This window comes from Schistocerca nitens, chromosome 2 (genome assembly GCF_023898315.1).
Source record: "Schistocerca nitens isolate TAMUIC-IGC-003100 chromosome 2, iqSchNite1.1, whole genome shotgun sequence".
Taxonomy (NCBI): Eukaryota; Metazoa; Arthropoda; class Insecta; order Orthoptera; family Acrididae; genus Schistocerca; species Schistocerca nitens.
The window spans coordinates 731,591,245-731,605,384 of NC_064615.1; the positions used below are offsets into that span (position 1 = coordinate 731,591,245).

Below are 14,140 nucleotides of genomic sequence, written 5' to 3' on the forward strand. Positions count from 1 at the left end.
CTTTTTCACCGCTAGTAAATTCACACGTTTCCATTGTTGTTCTTTGTCTTGGGGTCAAAGTGACATACCCAGTTTTATCCATATTGATTAGGCAACTCAGTAAGTAATCTGAATTGGCTTGCCACAGGTGCAACATTTCCATTGCTACCTCAATTCGGCAGGCTTTTTGAATTCGTGTGAGCAGTCACAAAATTAAGGTGCCACCGTTTGTCGTATTCAAATCAAAATGTCACGCAAGATGATTTCACTTTTTCCACTATCACTATGTTTGTGATAGACCAGTCTTCAAGAACCATGGTGTCAACTTCTATTACAATATCTGGATCTTTCAGAGAGATGGTCTGCCACTGCATTCCTCGTCATTAAGACTGGTTTGACCACAATGTAACTTCCTACGCCACCTAACCATAGCGTCATTTGATAGTTCGTTGCTGGCCGCTGTAGCCGAGCGGTTTAGGCGCTTCAGTCCGGAACCGCGCTGCTGCTACGGTCGCAGGTTCGAATCCTGCTTCGGGCATGGGTGTGTGTGATGTCCTTAGGTTAGTTAGTGCGACTGCATGCTTGTAAACAAAAGTAGGCGTAAACACAGAGATCACAGAAATATTATATGTAATTGAATTTGAAAAGGTTTGAATTCTGCAATGAGGGTACTCTTCGCACACAATATTCAGAGCTAAGATCGGTAGTGAATGGAAACAACTGCATATGAGTCCAAAGTTGTTCACAGTCTTCTATCTTCTGTCAAAATAACTGCTCCGATCAGCCACTGCTGTGAGAGTCTTGTTTGAATGAAAGCGGATAAGGAAGTACACAATGGCATAACAGGTCATGTACAAATCATACTCACTACTACAAATGACTTATCATCGAAATTAAACACAGCATTAAACACTGATGATTATAGTGCCTAGCCTATTGCGCACCGTATCGTTTGATCGCCAAATACAGCAGCGAGAAGCATCAACATATTTTCAGTTCTAATTCCAGTAACCTCTAACAATTCAATTCTAGGGAGATGGTGAAGCCACTTGGTAATTCATTTTCCGTATTTGAAGGGGGATAATTCTGCAACAATCCTTGCTAGCTTGGTGAAAGTGTATGGCGACAATGCACTATCAAAAATGGTTCAAATGGCTCTGAGCACTATGGGACTTAACATCTGAGGTCATCAGTCCCCTAGAACTTAGAACTAATTAAACCTAACTAACCTAAGGACACCACACACATCCAAGCCCGAGGCAGGATTCGAACCTGCGACCGTAGCGGTCGCCCGGTTCCAGACTGCAGCACCTAGAACCGCTAAGCCACTCCGGCCGGCGGTCGCACTGAACACAACATCGGCTGCTCGAAAGTTTACTTAATGGTGTGCTTACCTTTACATCAGAAGATTCCCAAAACCAGCTTTCATTATTTTACTATAGGAAAAAACTCCACTTTACCGATCAGTTTTGATAATTTCAAATGGTTCAAATGGCTCTGAGCACTATGGGACTCAACTGCTGAGGTTATTAGTCCCCTAGAACTTAGAACTAGTTAAACCTAACTAACCTAAGGACATCACAAACATCCATGCCCGAGGCAGGATTCGAACCTGCGACCGTAGCGGTCTTGCAGTTCCAGACTGCAGCGCCCTTAACCGCACGGCCACTTCGGCCGGCTTTTGATAATTTAGGCCGGCCGAGGTGGCCGAGCGGTTCTAGGCGCTACAGTCCCATAGTGCTCAGAGCCATTTGAACCATTTTTTTGATAATTTCCCCCATTTAATTTTTCCTTTTCTGTTGTTTATTTTCTTTGTGTGCCAGGGCCTTCTCAACGCTGTAGGTCCTGGGGCAAATATCAGTTGATTCAGACTAATTCCCCCCTCCCGACAAAGAAAATATATGAGTGTAGCAACTAACTGATGGAGCCAGACTGCCCAAAAAGCACTTTTTCTTTCAACCGATGCAGTGATGAAGAAGTCAGGAAGGCATTGGTGGCACACAGACACAATAATAAGAGTAAAAAAGGAGCAAACAATGAGAGAGAACAGAATATTGCGTTCCTACCATATGTAGGGGCGACTTCCACAAGAACCAACTAAGCTCTATCTCAGAAAGTTGTCAGGCCCGAATCTTCTGGGCAGCATGAAAGATAATCTTGGACTTCGTACATTCTGCACGAATGTAGAAAACCTTTAATTGAACAATGCAACATCGTGTCTCCCTATGTTGCAGTAAACATATACACAGTGTAGAGCTCGGGCAGGAAAATAAATCTGCACTGACCTAGCAAAGCTTAATGGAAAAGCAAATGTTCAATTGTGAAAAGGTATTTCTCATCTCCTCAGCTAAGCCAGCTATGTAAATCGGCCAGGTTGCTGTTAAACTGTTGTGGAGCAGCCAGTGTCCTTCATCTTGATCTTCTTCTTCTTCCTTAGGGTTTGTTCCGAATGCTGGGAGGGTCTACTGTTTTGGTTCTCTGTAGCCATTTTATCTGATATAGTGTCTCATCATGGTGCAGGCAAGATCTTGAGCTCTCCATGCAGCATTTCAAGCCATCGCTGCCTAGGTCATCCTATTGGCTGTTTACCAGTTACTCTCAATCTAAAACCAGTCTTTACGACTGCAGTTTTGTCTGCCCTAAGAACATACCTGTATCATCACAGAGCGCTTTCTCTCATCTTGCCTTATGTCGGTTTACTCCACATAATTGGCGAACCTCGTAATCTGTGACAAGATTGTGCAGCGTTAATCGAGATGTCCATCTGAGAATCTTTATTTTCATTATAGCAAGTCACTGTCCCTCTTCTTTGGTTGAAGACCACCATTTGGCACCGTATAGTACAACTGAATGGATTACAGATCTGTGTACTTTCGACATGAGTCTCTCTGGAATCTTTCAGTCACAGAGTACACAAGTCACAGTAAACGATTTGCGCTTATGTGTCACTCAGACGGTCAGAGATTTCTGAACTGAGATTTCCAAAAGTGAGATTTAAATAACCACCACTGAAAGAGGTGGACTGTGATACACCAGCACTTCAACAAAAGACAGAAAGAGAAAGTGACCTTTCCGAAATATCGTGCTCACACAGTGATATTATATGTATTGCAATAACCCAAAAATTTCAGCCAACTGCCAGCAGAGCTGGAGTGTCAGAGGAGTCCCAGCTCGGAATATTTTAGAAGGGTTCCCAGTTCTATCACTTGCCTTACAGCTAGCGGAGACCTCTCAAAAACTTTGATCAGAAGTAAGATATGGGAATTATTTTTAATTTAGTTACGGGAGAATACGCTTCTGACATGACTTGCTCAGCACGAAAGAGTGACAAGTAAAAAGTGGGCAGTGACAGGAAGTTATGTTTAGTGGAGAGATATAGTAACAAACTGTGACCCCTCCCCCAGAACTGAAACCTGGGTCTGCAGGTGCACAGCACAACAAATTAAAAAAAAAACCATACAAATGAAAGTATTCTACAAATCAAGTTGCCGTGTAATCTACACTACTGCGTAAGAAGTTTCAGCACAGATTTCCTCGATATTAATGCCGGCGCCAAGGAGTGTGCCAGTTAGGTCAGCCTGCACAGGCTACGCTATACGCACCTTCCTCTCCTCTCTCTGCTGGCGCTGCCCCTCGATGAATGCGCGCTTCTGCTCAGCACTCATGCCGCGGAACTTGGAGCCGACTTTGCGCTCGGGGCCAAGGTTGCTGGCGGCTACGTCGGGGTTCTCTGTGAGCAGGTCGCTGTTGAGGCAGTTCTGGATGTCCGCCATGTTGTCCTCCTGCTCACGCTGGTGATTCCGCCGGCGCTCTTCTTCCTGCTCCTCCGCCTGCCCACACATAGTCCCCATGTTACGTACAACCATCTCACACGGAAATTTTTTGAAAGCCTTTTTTACATGAAAAGCTTCAGAGACCTGTGGTGGGAGTATGTCATATGCCAGCCAGTAAATCAACCACCAACGATGTTGCCACTGTGTATAATTTGCCTAATGCATGTCAAACAGAACATACAGAAACTTGTCTTGAAGGTGAATGAATATAAACAAAACGCAAGAAAGGACGGTAGGCTAGACATGCCATTTTCTAAGCTCTCAGTAACATACAAGAAACTTGGATTAAAAGCATATTTTATCTGATACAAGAATTCCTTCAAAATATGTTAAACGTCATAAATAGTGAGTGAGGCAGGAAAGTGTATTATCCGGTATACACAGGTTAGTTATTAATATAATATATGTGTACATAATGTACTTACTAAAATAATATGTATATACGTAATATGAAACTGGGATTTTCCCTTTATTGTTGTTTCATTCACCTATCAGTGCGGTTGGGAAGGAGTGGGGGCGCGGCGCACTGGGAATAGGCCATTGCTGCTGTGTATCTAATAGCATTAATAAAATATTCAAATATATAGTAATTTAAAAAACGTTTTAAAATATGACCCTATTTTTAAATTACACTACTGGCCATTAAAATTGCTACACCAAAAAGAAATGCAGATGATAAACGGGTATTCATTGGACAAATATATTATACTAAAACTGCCATGTGATTACATTTTCACGCATTTTGGGTGCACAGATCCTGAGAAATCAGTACCCAGAACCACCACCTCTGCCCGTAATAACGGTCTTGATACGCCTGGGCATTGAGTCAAACAGAGCTTGGATGGCGTGTACAGGTACAGCTGCCCATGCAGCTTCAACACGATACCACAGTTTATCAAGAGTAGTTCAAAATGATTCAAATGGCTCTGAGCACTATGGGACTTAACATCTATGGTCATCAGTCCCCTAGAACTACTTAAACCTAACTAACCTAATGACATCACACAACACGCAGTCATCACGAGGCAGAGAAAATCCCTGACCCCGCCGGGAATCGAACCCGGGAACCCGGGCGCGGGAAGCGAAAACGCTACCGCACGACCACAAGCAGCGGACTCATCAACAGTAGTGACTGGTGTATTGTGACGAGCCAGTTGTTCGGCCACCATTGACCAGACGTTTTCAATTGGTGAGAGATCTGGAGAATGTGCTGGCCAGGGCAGCAGTCGAACATGTTCTGTATCCAGAAAGGCCCGTACACGACCTGCAACATGCAGTCGTGCATTATCCTGCTGAAATGTAGGGTTTCGCAGGGATTGAATGAAGGGTAGAGCCACAGGTTGTAACAAATCTGAACTGTAACGTCCACTGTTCATAGTGCCGTCAATGCGAACAAGAGGTGACCGAGACGTGTAACCAATGGCACCGCATACCATCACGCCGGGTGATACGCCAGTATGGCGATGACGAATACAAGCATCCAATGTGCTTTCACCGCGATGTCGCCAAACACGGATGCGACCATCATGATGCTGTAAACACAACCTGGATCCATCCGAAAAAATGACGTTTTGCCATTCGTGCACCCAGGTTCGTCGTTGAGTACACATCGTAGGCGCTCCTGTCTGTGATGCAGCGTCAAGGGTAACCGCAGCCATGGTCTCCGAGCTGATAGTCCATGCTGCTGTAAACGTAGTCGAACTGTTCGTGCAGATGGTTGTTGTCTTGCAAATGTCCTCATCTGTTGACTGAGGGATCGAGACGTGGCTGCACAATCCGTTACAGCCATGCGGATAAGATGCCTGTCATCTAGACTGCTAGTGATACGAGGCCGTTGGGATCCAGCACGGCGTTCCGTATTACCCTCCTGAACCCACCGATTCCATATTCTGCTAACAGTCGTTGGATCTCGACCAACGCGAGCAGCAATGTCGCGATACGATAAACCGCAATCGTGATAGGCTACAATCCGACCTTTATCAAAGTCGGAAACGTGATGGTGCGTATTTCTCCTCCTTACAAGAGGCATCACAACAACGTTTCACCAGGCAACGCCAGTCAACTGTTGTTTGTGTATGAGAAATCGGTTGGAAACTTTCCTCATGTCAGCACGTTGTAGGTTCACTTTGTGTGAATGCACTGAAAAGCTAATCATTTGCATATCACAGCATCTTCTTCCTGTCGGTTAAATTTCGCGTCTGTAGCATGTCATCTTCGTGGTGTAGCAATTTTAATGGCCAGTAGTGTATTACATCAGGTGCTTTGAAGGAATGAGAAGCAGATGTAGAAGTATCAAGAGCTCAGATGGCAAGCCAGTACTAAGCAAAGGAGAGAGAAGTGGAAGGTGGAAGGAATACATAGAAAAGATATAAAGATACAAAGGGGAAACTGCAGTGACATGTGCGCATAATTTCCAAGGGCGACGCGTGCAGCAGTCCTATGTTGTTTACAGAGGGCACCTCAGACTTTTGTGTGCGTTTGTGTGTGTGTGTGTGTGTGTGTGTGAGAGAGAGAGAGAGAGAGAGAGAGAGAGAGAGAGAGAGAGAATCACCATCAGAGCCCGGCATGGGCCCCAGTGTGTATTGCGACAGCCCTTAGTGTACGTAATTGGTTCCTACTGAATGTTACTTAACTACTGTGTTCAAGTTGTTAATCCTTCCGTGGAATAAAGTTGTGTTCAGTCTACTGGTCATGTTGTACTTATACCTAGTTACAACAGGACTGGCGACGAGTGCAGTCCTGTTCTTTGTGCAAATATTTGCACTGGCTGGTCCTCCATTTATTCTCACGATGGCTGATGGTGTTACGGAGGACATTTTACGTCGTTTGGTCGAACTGCAAGAATCACTCGCCATGGCGTTGCACCACCAATCACAGGCGTTGGACAATCAAACTCAGGTACTTCAACCACTGGGTTCTGTTTTGTCTAGTCGTCACGCTCAGTCCGTGCCACCTACTGTTTTGACCACTGCGTCCCCCCTGGTTTATTCACCTCCCATTTCTACATACAATCAGTCCGTTGAAGAAGGGGAGGCATGTGAGAAACGTCTGCGGCAACACTTTCAAGCTTTTGGGATTACTGACGTTGTTTTATGTTATGCCTTATTGCTTTCATGGATATTATAAGGCTGTGTGTCGATAAAAAGCGGTGTGAAGTTGGATTGCTTAATTCGCACCTCTCTCACATCAGTTGACTTACTTGATCTGCATAGCCGATCTTCTTCTCTGGATTGCCGGCTCCGTCGATCTCCAAAACCTTCTTCTCCGAAGAATAATGCTGGTTACGGGAATTTATAAGACTCTCTCTCTATTTCTGAAATAATTCAGTACTCGAAGAAAACTTTTAACTCAGTCATAGTATATTTCAACTTCCACAGAGAACAAATTCAGTATTTCCCACATATAAATATTCAAACTCGTGCAAGCCAACCGACTCGTCTCACGTCAGTTCCGATTAGAATACATTTACAATAGAGTTCGTTTAATAACCACCAGCAGTTATGCACATGTCCTGCTTCTCTCAAGTCCAATACATGAATTTTAATTAACAATGTTTCAACTGTTCTTCTTTTATCTCGTTACGATAGTCAGTGATATAAAACACTATAAGATACATAAACACTCCTTGCTTTTTCCAATACAGCTTCTGTGGCGCGTGCGGCAAACACGTGTCGATGCTGTTCGACCGCCCTGTCTACCTCGTGATCGTGACTCCTTTCCAGCCTCTACACACAAACATGTGTCGCACAGTATGTACGTTCTCTCACACTTATTTTTTAAAATATCGTGTCTTCGAGACTGTAGAAGGACGAGTGGTTCTAGAATTTACGCGGAAATCCTCGAAGCACTACAATATCGCCGAGAATGTATCAAGACCTACGCCAAATAGACTCTTTGCTGTATCCGTCTTCTTTAACGTTTGACGAAATGTGTGAACTTCTTTCAAAACATTACCTTAAGCGCACACTTGTTATTGCATCCTGGTTTGAGTTTTACCGCTGAAGGAAGCGACCACGTCAGTCCCATCGAGCATGGGCGGCTGGAATCCGAGGTTATGCCATCACTGTCATTTTGGGTCGGACGTGCATAAGATGCCGTATGCTGATCGGATGGTGAGAGATGCTATCATTCGTTTAGCTCCCGATCGTAGGGTGCGAGAGTGAGCCCTCCATTGTGAAACTCCAGCCCTCTTCGAGGTTGAGATATCGCACAGTCGTTCGAGGTGTCGCGAGCTACGGGTAACCAAATGAGCCACGGTGTGAGGTATCAGCAATCCAACCCTCTCCTCCACACATGCTTCAGATAGTTTGCAGAGGGAAAACACGGTCGCGGCGGTCCGCACACACGATCACAGCGTCAAGGCCTCGGTCCCAGCAGCATCCGCCCCAACATACGATGTGCATTCAGGTTCTAAGGCCTCCGATTTTTTTTCTCCGGACTGGAAAGAGATAGAAACATGCGCATTGTTTTAAAATGAGGCCGTGTACATTGTCAATACGTCCCAGAGATGACAGCACCGTACGGCAGATGGAATTTTACTGCCAGCGGCGAGAATGAGAACTGTTTTAAATACTTAAAATGGTGACGTTTTCCTTACTTGAACAGCGTGCAATCATTCGTTTTCTGAATTTGCGTGGTGTGAAACCAACTGAAATTCATCGACAGTTGAAGGAGACATGTGGTGATGGAGTTATGGATGTGTCGAAAGTGCGTTCGTGGGTGCGACAGTTTAATGAAGGCAGAACATCGTGTGACAACAAACCGAAACAACCTCAGGCTCACACAAGCCGGTCTGACGACATGATCGAGAAAGTGGAGAGAATTGTTTTGGGGGATCGCCGAATGAGTGTTGAACAGATCGCCTCCAGAGGTGGCATTTCTGTGGGTTCTGTGCACACAATCCTGCATGACGACCTGAAAATGCGAAAAGTGTCATCCAGGTGGGTGCCACGAATGCTGACGGACGACCACACGGCTGCCCGTGTGGCATATTGCCAAGCAATGTTGACGCGCAACGACAGCACGAATGGGACTTTCTTTTCGTCGGTTGTGACAATGGATGAGACGTGGATGCCATTTTTCAATCCAGAAACAAAGCGCCAGTCAGCTCAATGGAAGCACACAGATTCACAGCCACCAAAAAAATTTCGGGTAACCGCCAGTGCTGAAAAAATGATGGTGTCCATGTTCCGGGACAGCGACGGCGTAATCCTTACCCATTGCGTTCCAAAGGGCACTACGGTAACAGGTGCATCCTACGAAAATGTTTTGAAGAACAAATTCCTTCCTGCACTGCAACAAAAACGTCCGGGAACGGCTACGCGTGTGCTGTTTCACCAAGACAACGCACCCGCACATCGAGCTAACGTTACGCAACAGTTTCTTCGTGATAACAACTTTGAAGTGATTCCTCATGCTCCCTACTCACCTGACCTGGCTCCTAGTGACTTTTGGCTTTTTCCAACAATGAAAGACACTCTCCGTGGGCGCACATTCACCAGCCGTGCTGCTATTGCCTCAGCGATTTTCCAGTGGTCAAAACAGACTCCTAAAGAAGCCTTCGCCGCTGCCATGGAATCATGGCGTCAGCGTTGTGAAATATGTGTACGTCTGCAGGGCGATTACGTCGAGAAGTAACGCCAGTTTCATCGATTTCGGGTGAGTAGTTAATTAGAAAAAAAATCGGAGGCCTTAGAACTTGAATGCACCTCGTAGTACGCTGGTCAGTAAACAGCAACGTGTGCGTTCCACGCTCCCATCCTGCCCTTATTATTTCATTAACCATGAGCGACCAGACTGCCCTAAACCCTGGGCTACCTGTCGTAATCGCAGCGAAAAAGGTCACATTGCTTCTGTTTGGAATGCAAAAATTGTATTGGCTATTTCTGTTGCAGCAAACAAGTTTTTCATTGATATCGTGGTTTTTGGTAAAGTTCTGCACATGCAAACGGATACAGGAGCTGTGGTGACCTTGTTAAACTCACAAATTTATATGGAGTTGGACCACCCTCCTCTTCTATCTGTGTCACGAAAGTTAGTACATCATAAGAAACAGAGTATTTCTATTCTCGGCCAATTCTCTGCCCCAGTGATCTACAAGTCAGTAGTCTGGTCATATACATTTCTTGTTGTAGATAATGCTTCTACGGAGAATCTTTTTCGGTTAGATGCTTTTAAACTATTTGGTTTTACCATTTCAGATGAAGTGAATTTAGTGTCTGAACAAGTGCCTAATACACATTTAGATGCATTATGTTCTGGTTCTGAGTTTTCCTTTTCGTTCTCTCCTGGGTTGTAGTGTGCCAACAGCTTTCAAGCGCACTTTACTGTGAAACCTTCGGCTCGGCCTCGTTTTTCCCGGGCCTCCTTGGTTCCAGTGGCACTCAGCAAACAAGTCAAAAAGGAATTAGATGAGCTCGCGGAATCCGGCTGTATTCAGCGTATTGCATCAAGTAAACAGTCTACCCCCTTAGTTGTAGTAAAGAAACAGTCGGGGCAGTTAACGCCTCTGTGGCGATTTTCAAGTTTCTGTGAACGCACGATCTATGATGGACATATACTCGATACCAAGCCGTGGCGAACTCTTTGCAAAGTTATTAGGTGGTCAATGTTTGTCAGATGCCTATTTAAAAACTCCCTTCAGATACAAAGTCACAACTTATGCTAGTTGTCGATACCTCTTTTGGAACTGCACCAATACTTGGCGTTGGCTTTTGGAGTTCCCAGCGCTCCCGCTATTTTTCAACGTTTCTTTGGAACTACTTAAAACGTCTGTGCCAGGTTGTGCAAACTATTTGGATAACATTTTAGTTTCCAGTGCCTCCCCTGAGAAACATTTACGAAATCTCCTTATTCTTTTTTTCTGTCCTCCAAGCGGCTGGGCTGAAGTGTAACTTAGAAAAATGTCAATTTTTCAACCTTCTATCGTTTATCTTGAGTTTGAAGTTTCTCACTAGGGTCTCAAGCTCCTGCACAAACATGTTTCTGCTATTGCGTCGCTTCGACGCCCTACGTCAGTCGCAGAACTTCAGGTTTTTGCAGGCAAAGTCGCCTACTGCTATAAATTTTTCCCTTGGGCAGCGACAATCGTGCAGCCGTTACATGCCCGCTCGCCGCATTGTGAAACCGTGTTGTCGTTCTTAATACCACTGTGCAGTCAGCTTCCTGCTTAGTGGCGTACTAGCCAGGCCTCCACTTGGTACCTAACCCGGACGCTTCACAGTACTGGTTGGCGGCGGTACTGGCTCAGGGATAAGGACTTTATCTCTAAGGTACCAAACTCAACCTGGTCACCGATCACAAACCACTGGTTTCCTTATTCAGTCCTTCTGCGTCTATACCACATAAAACGGCACATCACATTCAACGTTGGGCTCTTTTCCTTTCTACAAGATTCATTTCCTCCCTACGAATCAACACGCTAATGTCGATGCCGGCCGGTTCGGATCCAGGATTTGGTCACGAGCAATTTCTTTGTTTTCACATTGATGTCGCTGCACAGCAGATGGTTGACGGTTTTCCTGTACCTAGCACACGGATCGCGAAGACTGTAGCACCGGAATCCGTTTTGCAGAAGATCCTAGCACTCATACTACGTGTTTGGCCAGAGTCACCACCTTCTCGTGCATCCGACCACTTCCGTAATTATTAGATCTTTCGACATCGATTCTCTGTTGTGGATGGTGTTCTGCTTTCAGACATGGATCACGCGGCCCTTCTGGTAGTGATCCTCTCAGTGCTTCGGTCGCACATTGTCCGTTTATTACATGCAGATCATTGGGATGTATCCTGCAGGAAAGCGTAGACCCATCGACACGTGTTTTGGCCCGGCTCGCACAGTGACATTCCCCACCTGGTTGACTCGTGTTCACAGTGTGCGATACACCAAGCAGCTCCCTGGGCGTCGTTGTCTCCTTGTATACATGTGGGTTTCGCTGGCTCCTTTCCCAACGCTTATTGGCTGTTGGTCGATGACGCATGTTCTTGTTTTCCATAAGTGTTTCTACATCCACAGCTGCTAATGTCGCAGCCTGTCCAAAATTTTTTCGCTCAAAGACTTGCCCACGAAGTTAGTGTCCGATAATGGTGCGCAATTTTCATTGTAAGAGCTTGCGGCATTTTACAATTCCCGTGCTACCCGTTACATCCTCGCGCCGCTGTTCCATCCACAATCTAATGGTGAGGCGGAACGCCTAGTGCGAACGTTCAAACTTCACATAAGAGATATGTTGCCAGCTCTGCATCAGATGTTGCCTTAGATCGGTTTCTTTCCTTTCGCCGTTTGGCGAGAAGCGCCTGGTGGAGCTACTCCACAGGCTCCAGCTGCGTCCTCCACCTGGTGCATATCTTGTGCAGCCACCGCGCCTGTTCCAGCCAGGTGTGACTGTCTGTGCCCATGGTTTCGGGCGTCCCCCTAAGTGGATTCCAGCTGTCATCACCAGATGTTGGGTGAGGCATCTCTGTGACATCCACACGGAGGACCGCCTCTGCTCGAGGGACCACGATCAGCTTCGACTTCACGTGAACGGCCGCGTGCCTCCAGATCTCACACCACCACCTCCGAGCCCATCCACATCGGGCATCACAACATCTACTGCTGCCGTTTCTCAACTCCCGTGCGGATGAGAGCAATCATCCTCGGAGGCCAAACCAGAAGTTCCTCTATTGCTTCTGACATCATCGTCATGTATTCCGTCACACATTCCTGAGCAACCACTTATACCAGTATCATCAATACCATGAGGACTGTCACCAGAGGCGACGCCCGAGTTCGACACGGGAAGGTGGGCATAGAATGCGTCCATGGCTGAAGCACTTCAAACAGTACGCTCCCGTTGCAGCTTGCCACCTTAGCTAGGGCCCAGCGGACGAAGAGAACAGCACAGACGTCTCAAGAATACTTGATTTCCCTAAGAGAGGAGGAATGCTGTAATGCGTATGCGTACTTTCAAAAGACCGTGCGTGCGGCAATGTTCTGTCGGCCGCAGAGGGCGCCTCAGAAAGTGTTTATTTGTGTGTGTGTGTGTGTGTGTGTGAGAGAGAGAGAGAGAGAGAGAGAAAGAGAAAGAGAGAGATCACCGCCAGAGCCCGCCACGGGCCCCAGTCTGTTTATAGGTAGCCAAGCTACGCTTGGCCTAGTTCTCTATGGGTATTGCGACATCTCTTTTGTACATAATTGGTTCCTGCTAAATGTCAATTAAATACTGCTTAACTACAACAGAAATGAACTTCAAGCCAATGTTATAGAAAAACAAGAGGAAATAGATAAAGATAAGGTGGAAGATATGATACTTCGAGAAGAATTTCACAGAGCACTGAATAATATAAATCGAAAGACGACCTCTGAAGTGGACAACACTCCCTCAGAATAACTGAGCTCCTTAGTAAAGCCAAGCAGGATGCCATTATTCCAACTAGTGCTCAAGATATACGAGACAGACGAAGTATCCTCAGACTTCAAGATGAATATAATAATTCTGGTTCCAAAGAAGGCTAGTGCTGACAGTCGTGAATATTGTCGAACTATTAGTTTAATAAGCAGTGTCTGAAAAATACTGATGTATTATTAACAGAAGAATCAAAAAAACTGTAGGAATCTGACCTCAGAGTAATTCAATTTCGGATTTGGTGTTGTATGACATTCATTTGCTTATTTTCCGCCACAAGGAAAACGTTTATGAAAAAAGGAAAATATAAATGTACACTTTTATCTTTCATTACTGACATAACAAATTTTCTTTCTTTGCTCTGCATTGCTAATGGAAATGTAAGTTTTCCAAACCTGTCTCCAAATGAAATTCAAAGAAAAAAAACAGTAGCTGTTCGTTGGATTTTTGTCTCCTACGACATGAATTATACAGTTGCGGACCGGATACTAGCATCCACCACGTAGAAACGCAGCAACATACTGTCGTGGAGAAATTCCAGACAAGCGCCTCCCTAGAACCGTTACACTTTCAGCAGGCAGCATGTATTTCATATCATTTGCTTTCAGCTTGCTTCAGGGAAACAACAGTCCAGTTTCCCTGTATCTATTTTTCATTAAAAATTTTCATTACAATGTTCCTCATTTCCTGCAACGTGAAGATACCCGTAGAGTCAAACGAATTTTGACCTTCACAGTCTAATAACAGAGCAACCCATTTCAGTGTGTCGGTGTTGTGATGTAACAAACAGAGATTCGCCTTGTGAAGAATACGATACACATAACTAGTGAAGAGCATAATGTAGCTCATGCAAGGTAACTTGGCCCCTGTGCAGAAACACTTTCTCGTTCTCAGTGCTGAGTAAGCCCACACTTCTGTTCTGAAAGGATGACCGCCTGCGTT

The 14,140-nt window shown here is 45.4% G+C and overlaps 1 protein-coding gene across 1 annotated transcript in view; it reads right to left on the bottom strand.

Moving 5' to 3' along the window:
* Window positions 1–14,140, bottom strand: part of LOC126235290 (RIB43A-like with coiled-coils protein 2) — a 148,209-nt gene that overhangs the window by 48,508 nt on the left and 85,561 nt on the right. The window contains exon 5 of the mRNA XM_049944016.1: window positions 3,582–3,809. Within this exon, the coding sequence (XP_049799973.1) occupies window positions 3,582–3,809 (228 nt within the window). The remainder of the gene's footprint in view (window positions 1–3,581; window positions 3,810–14,140) is intronic.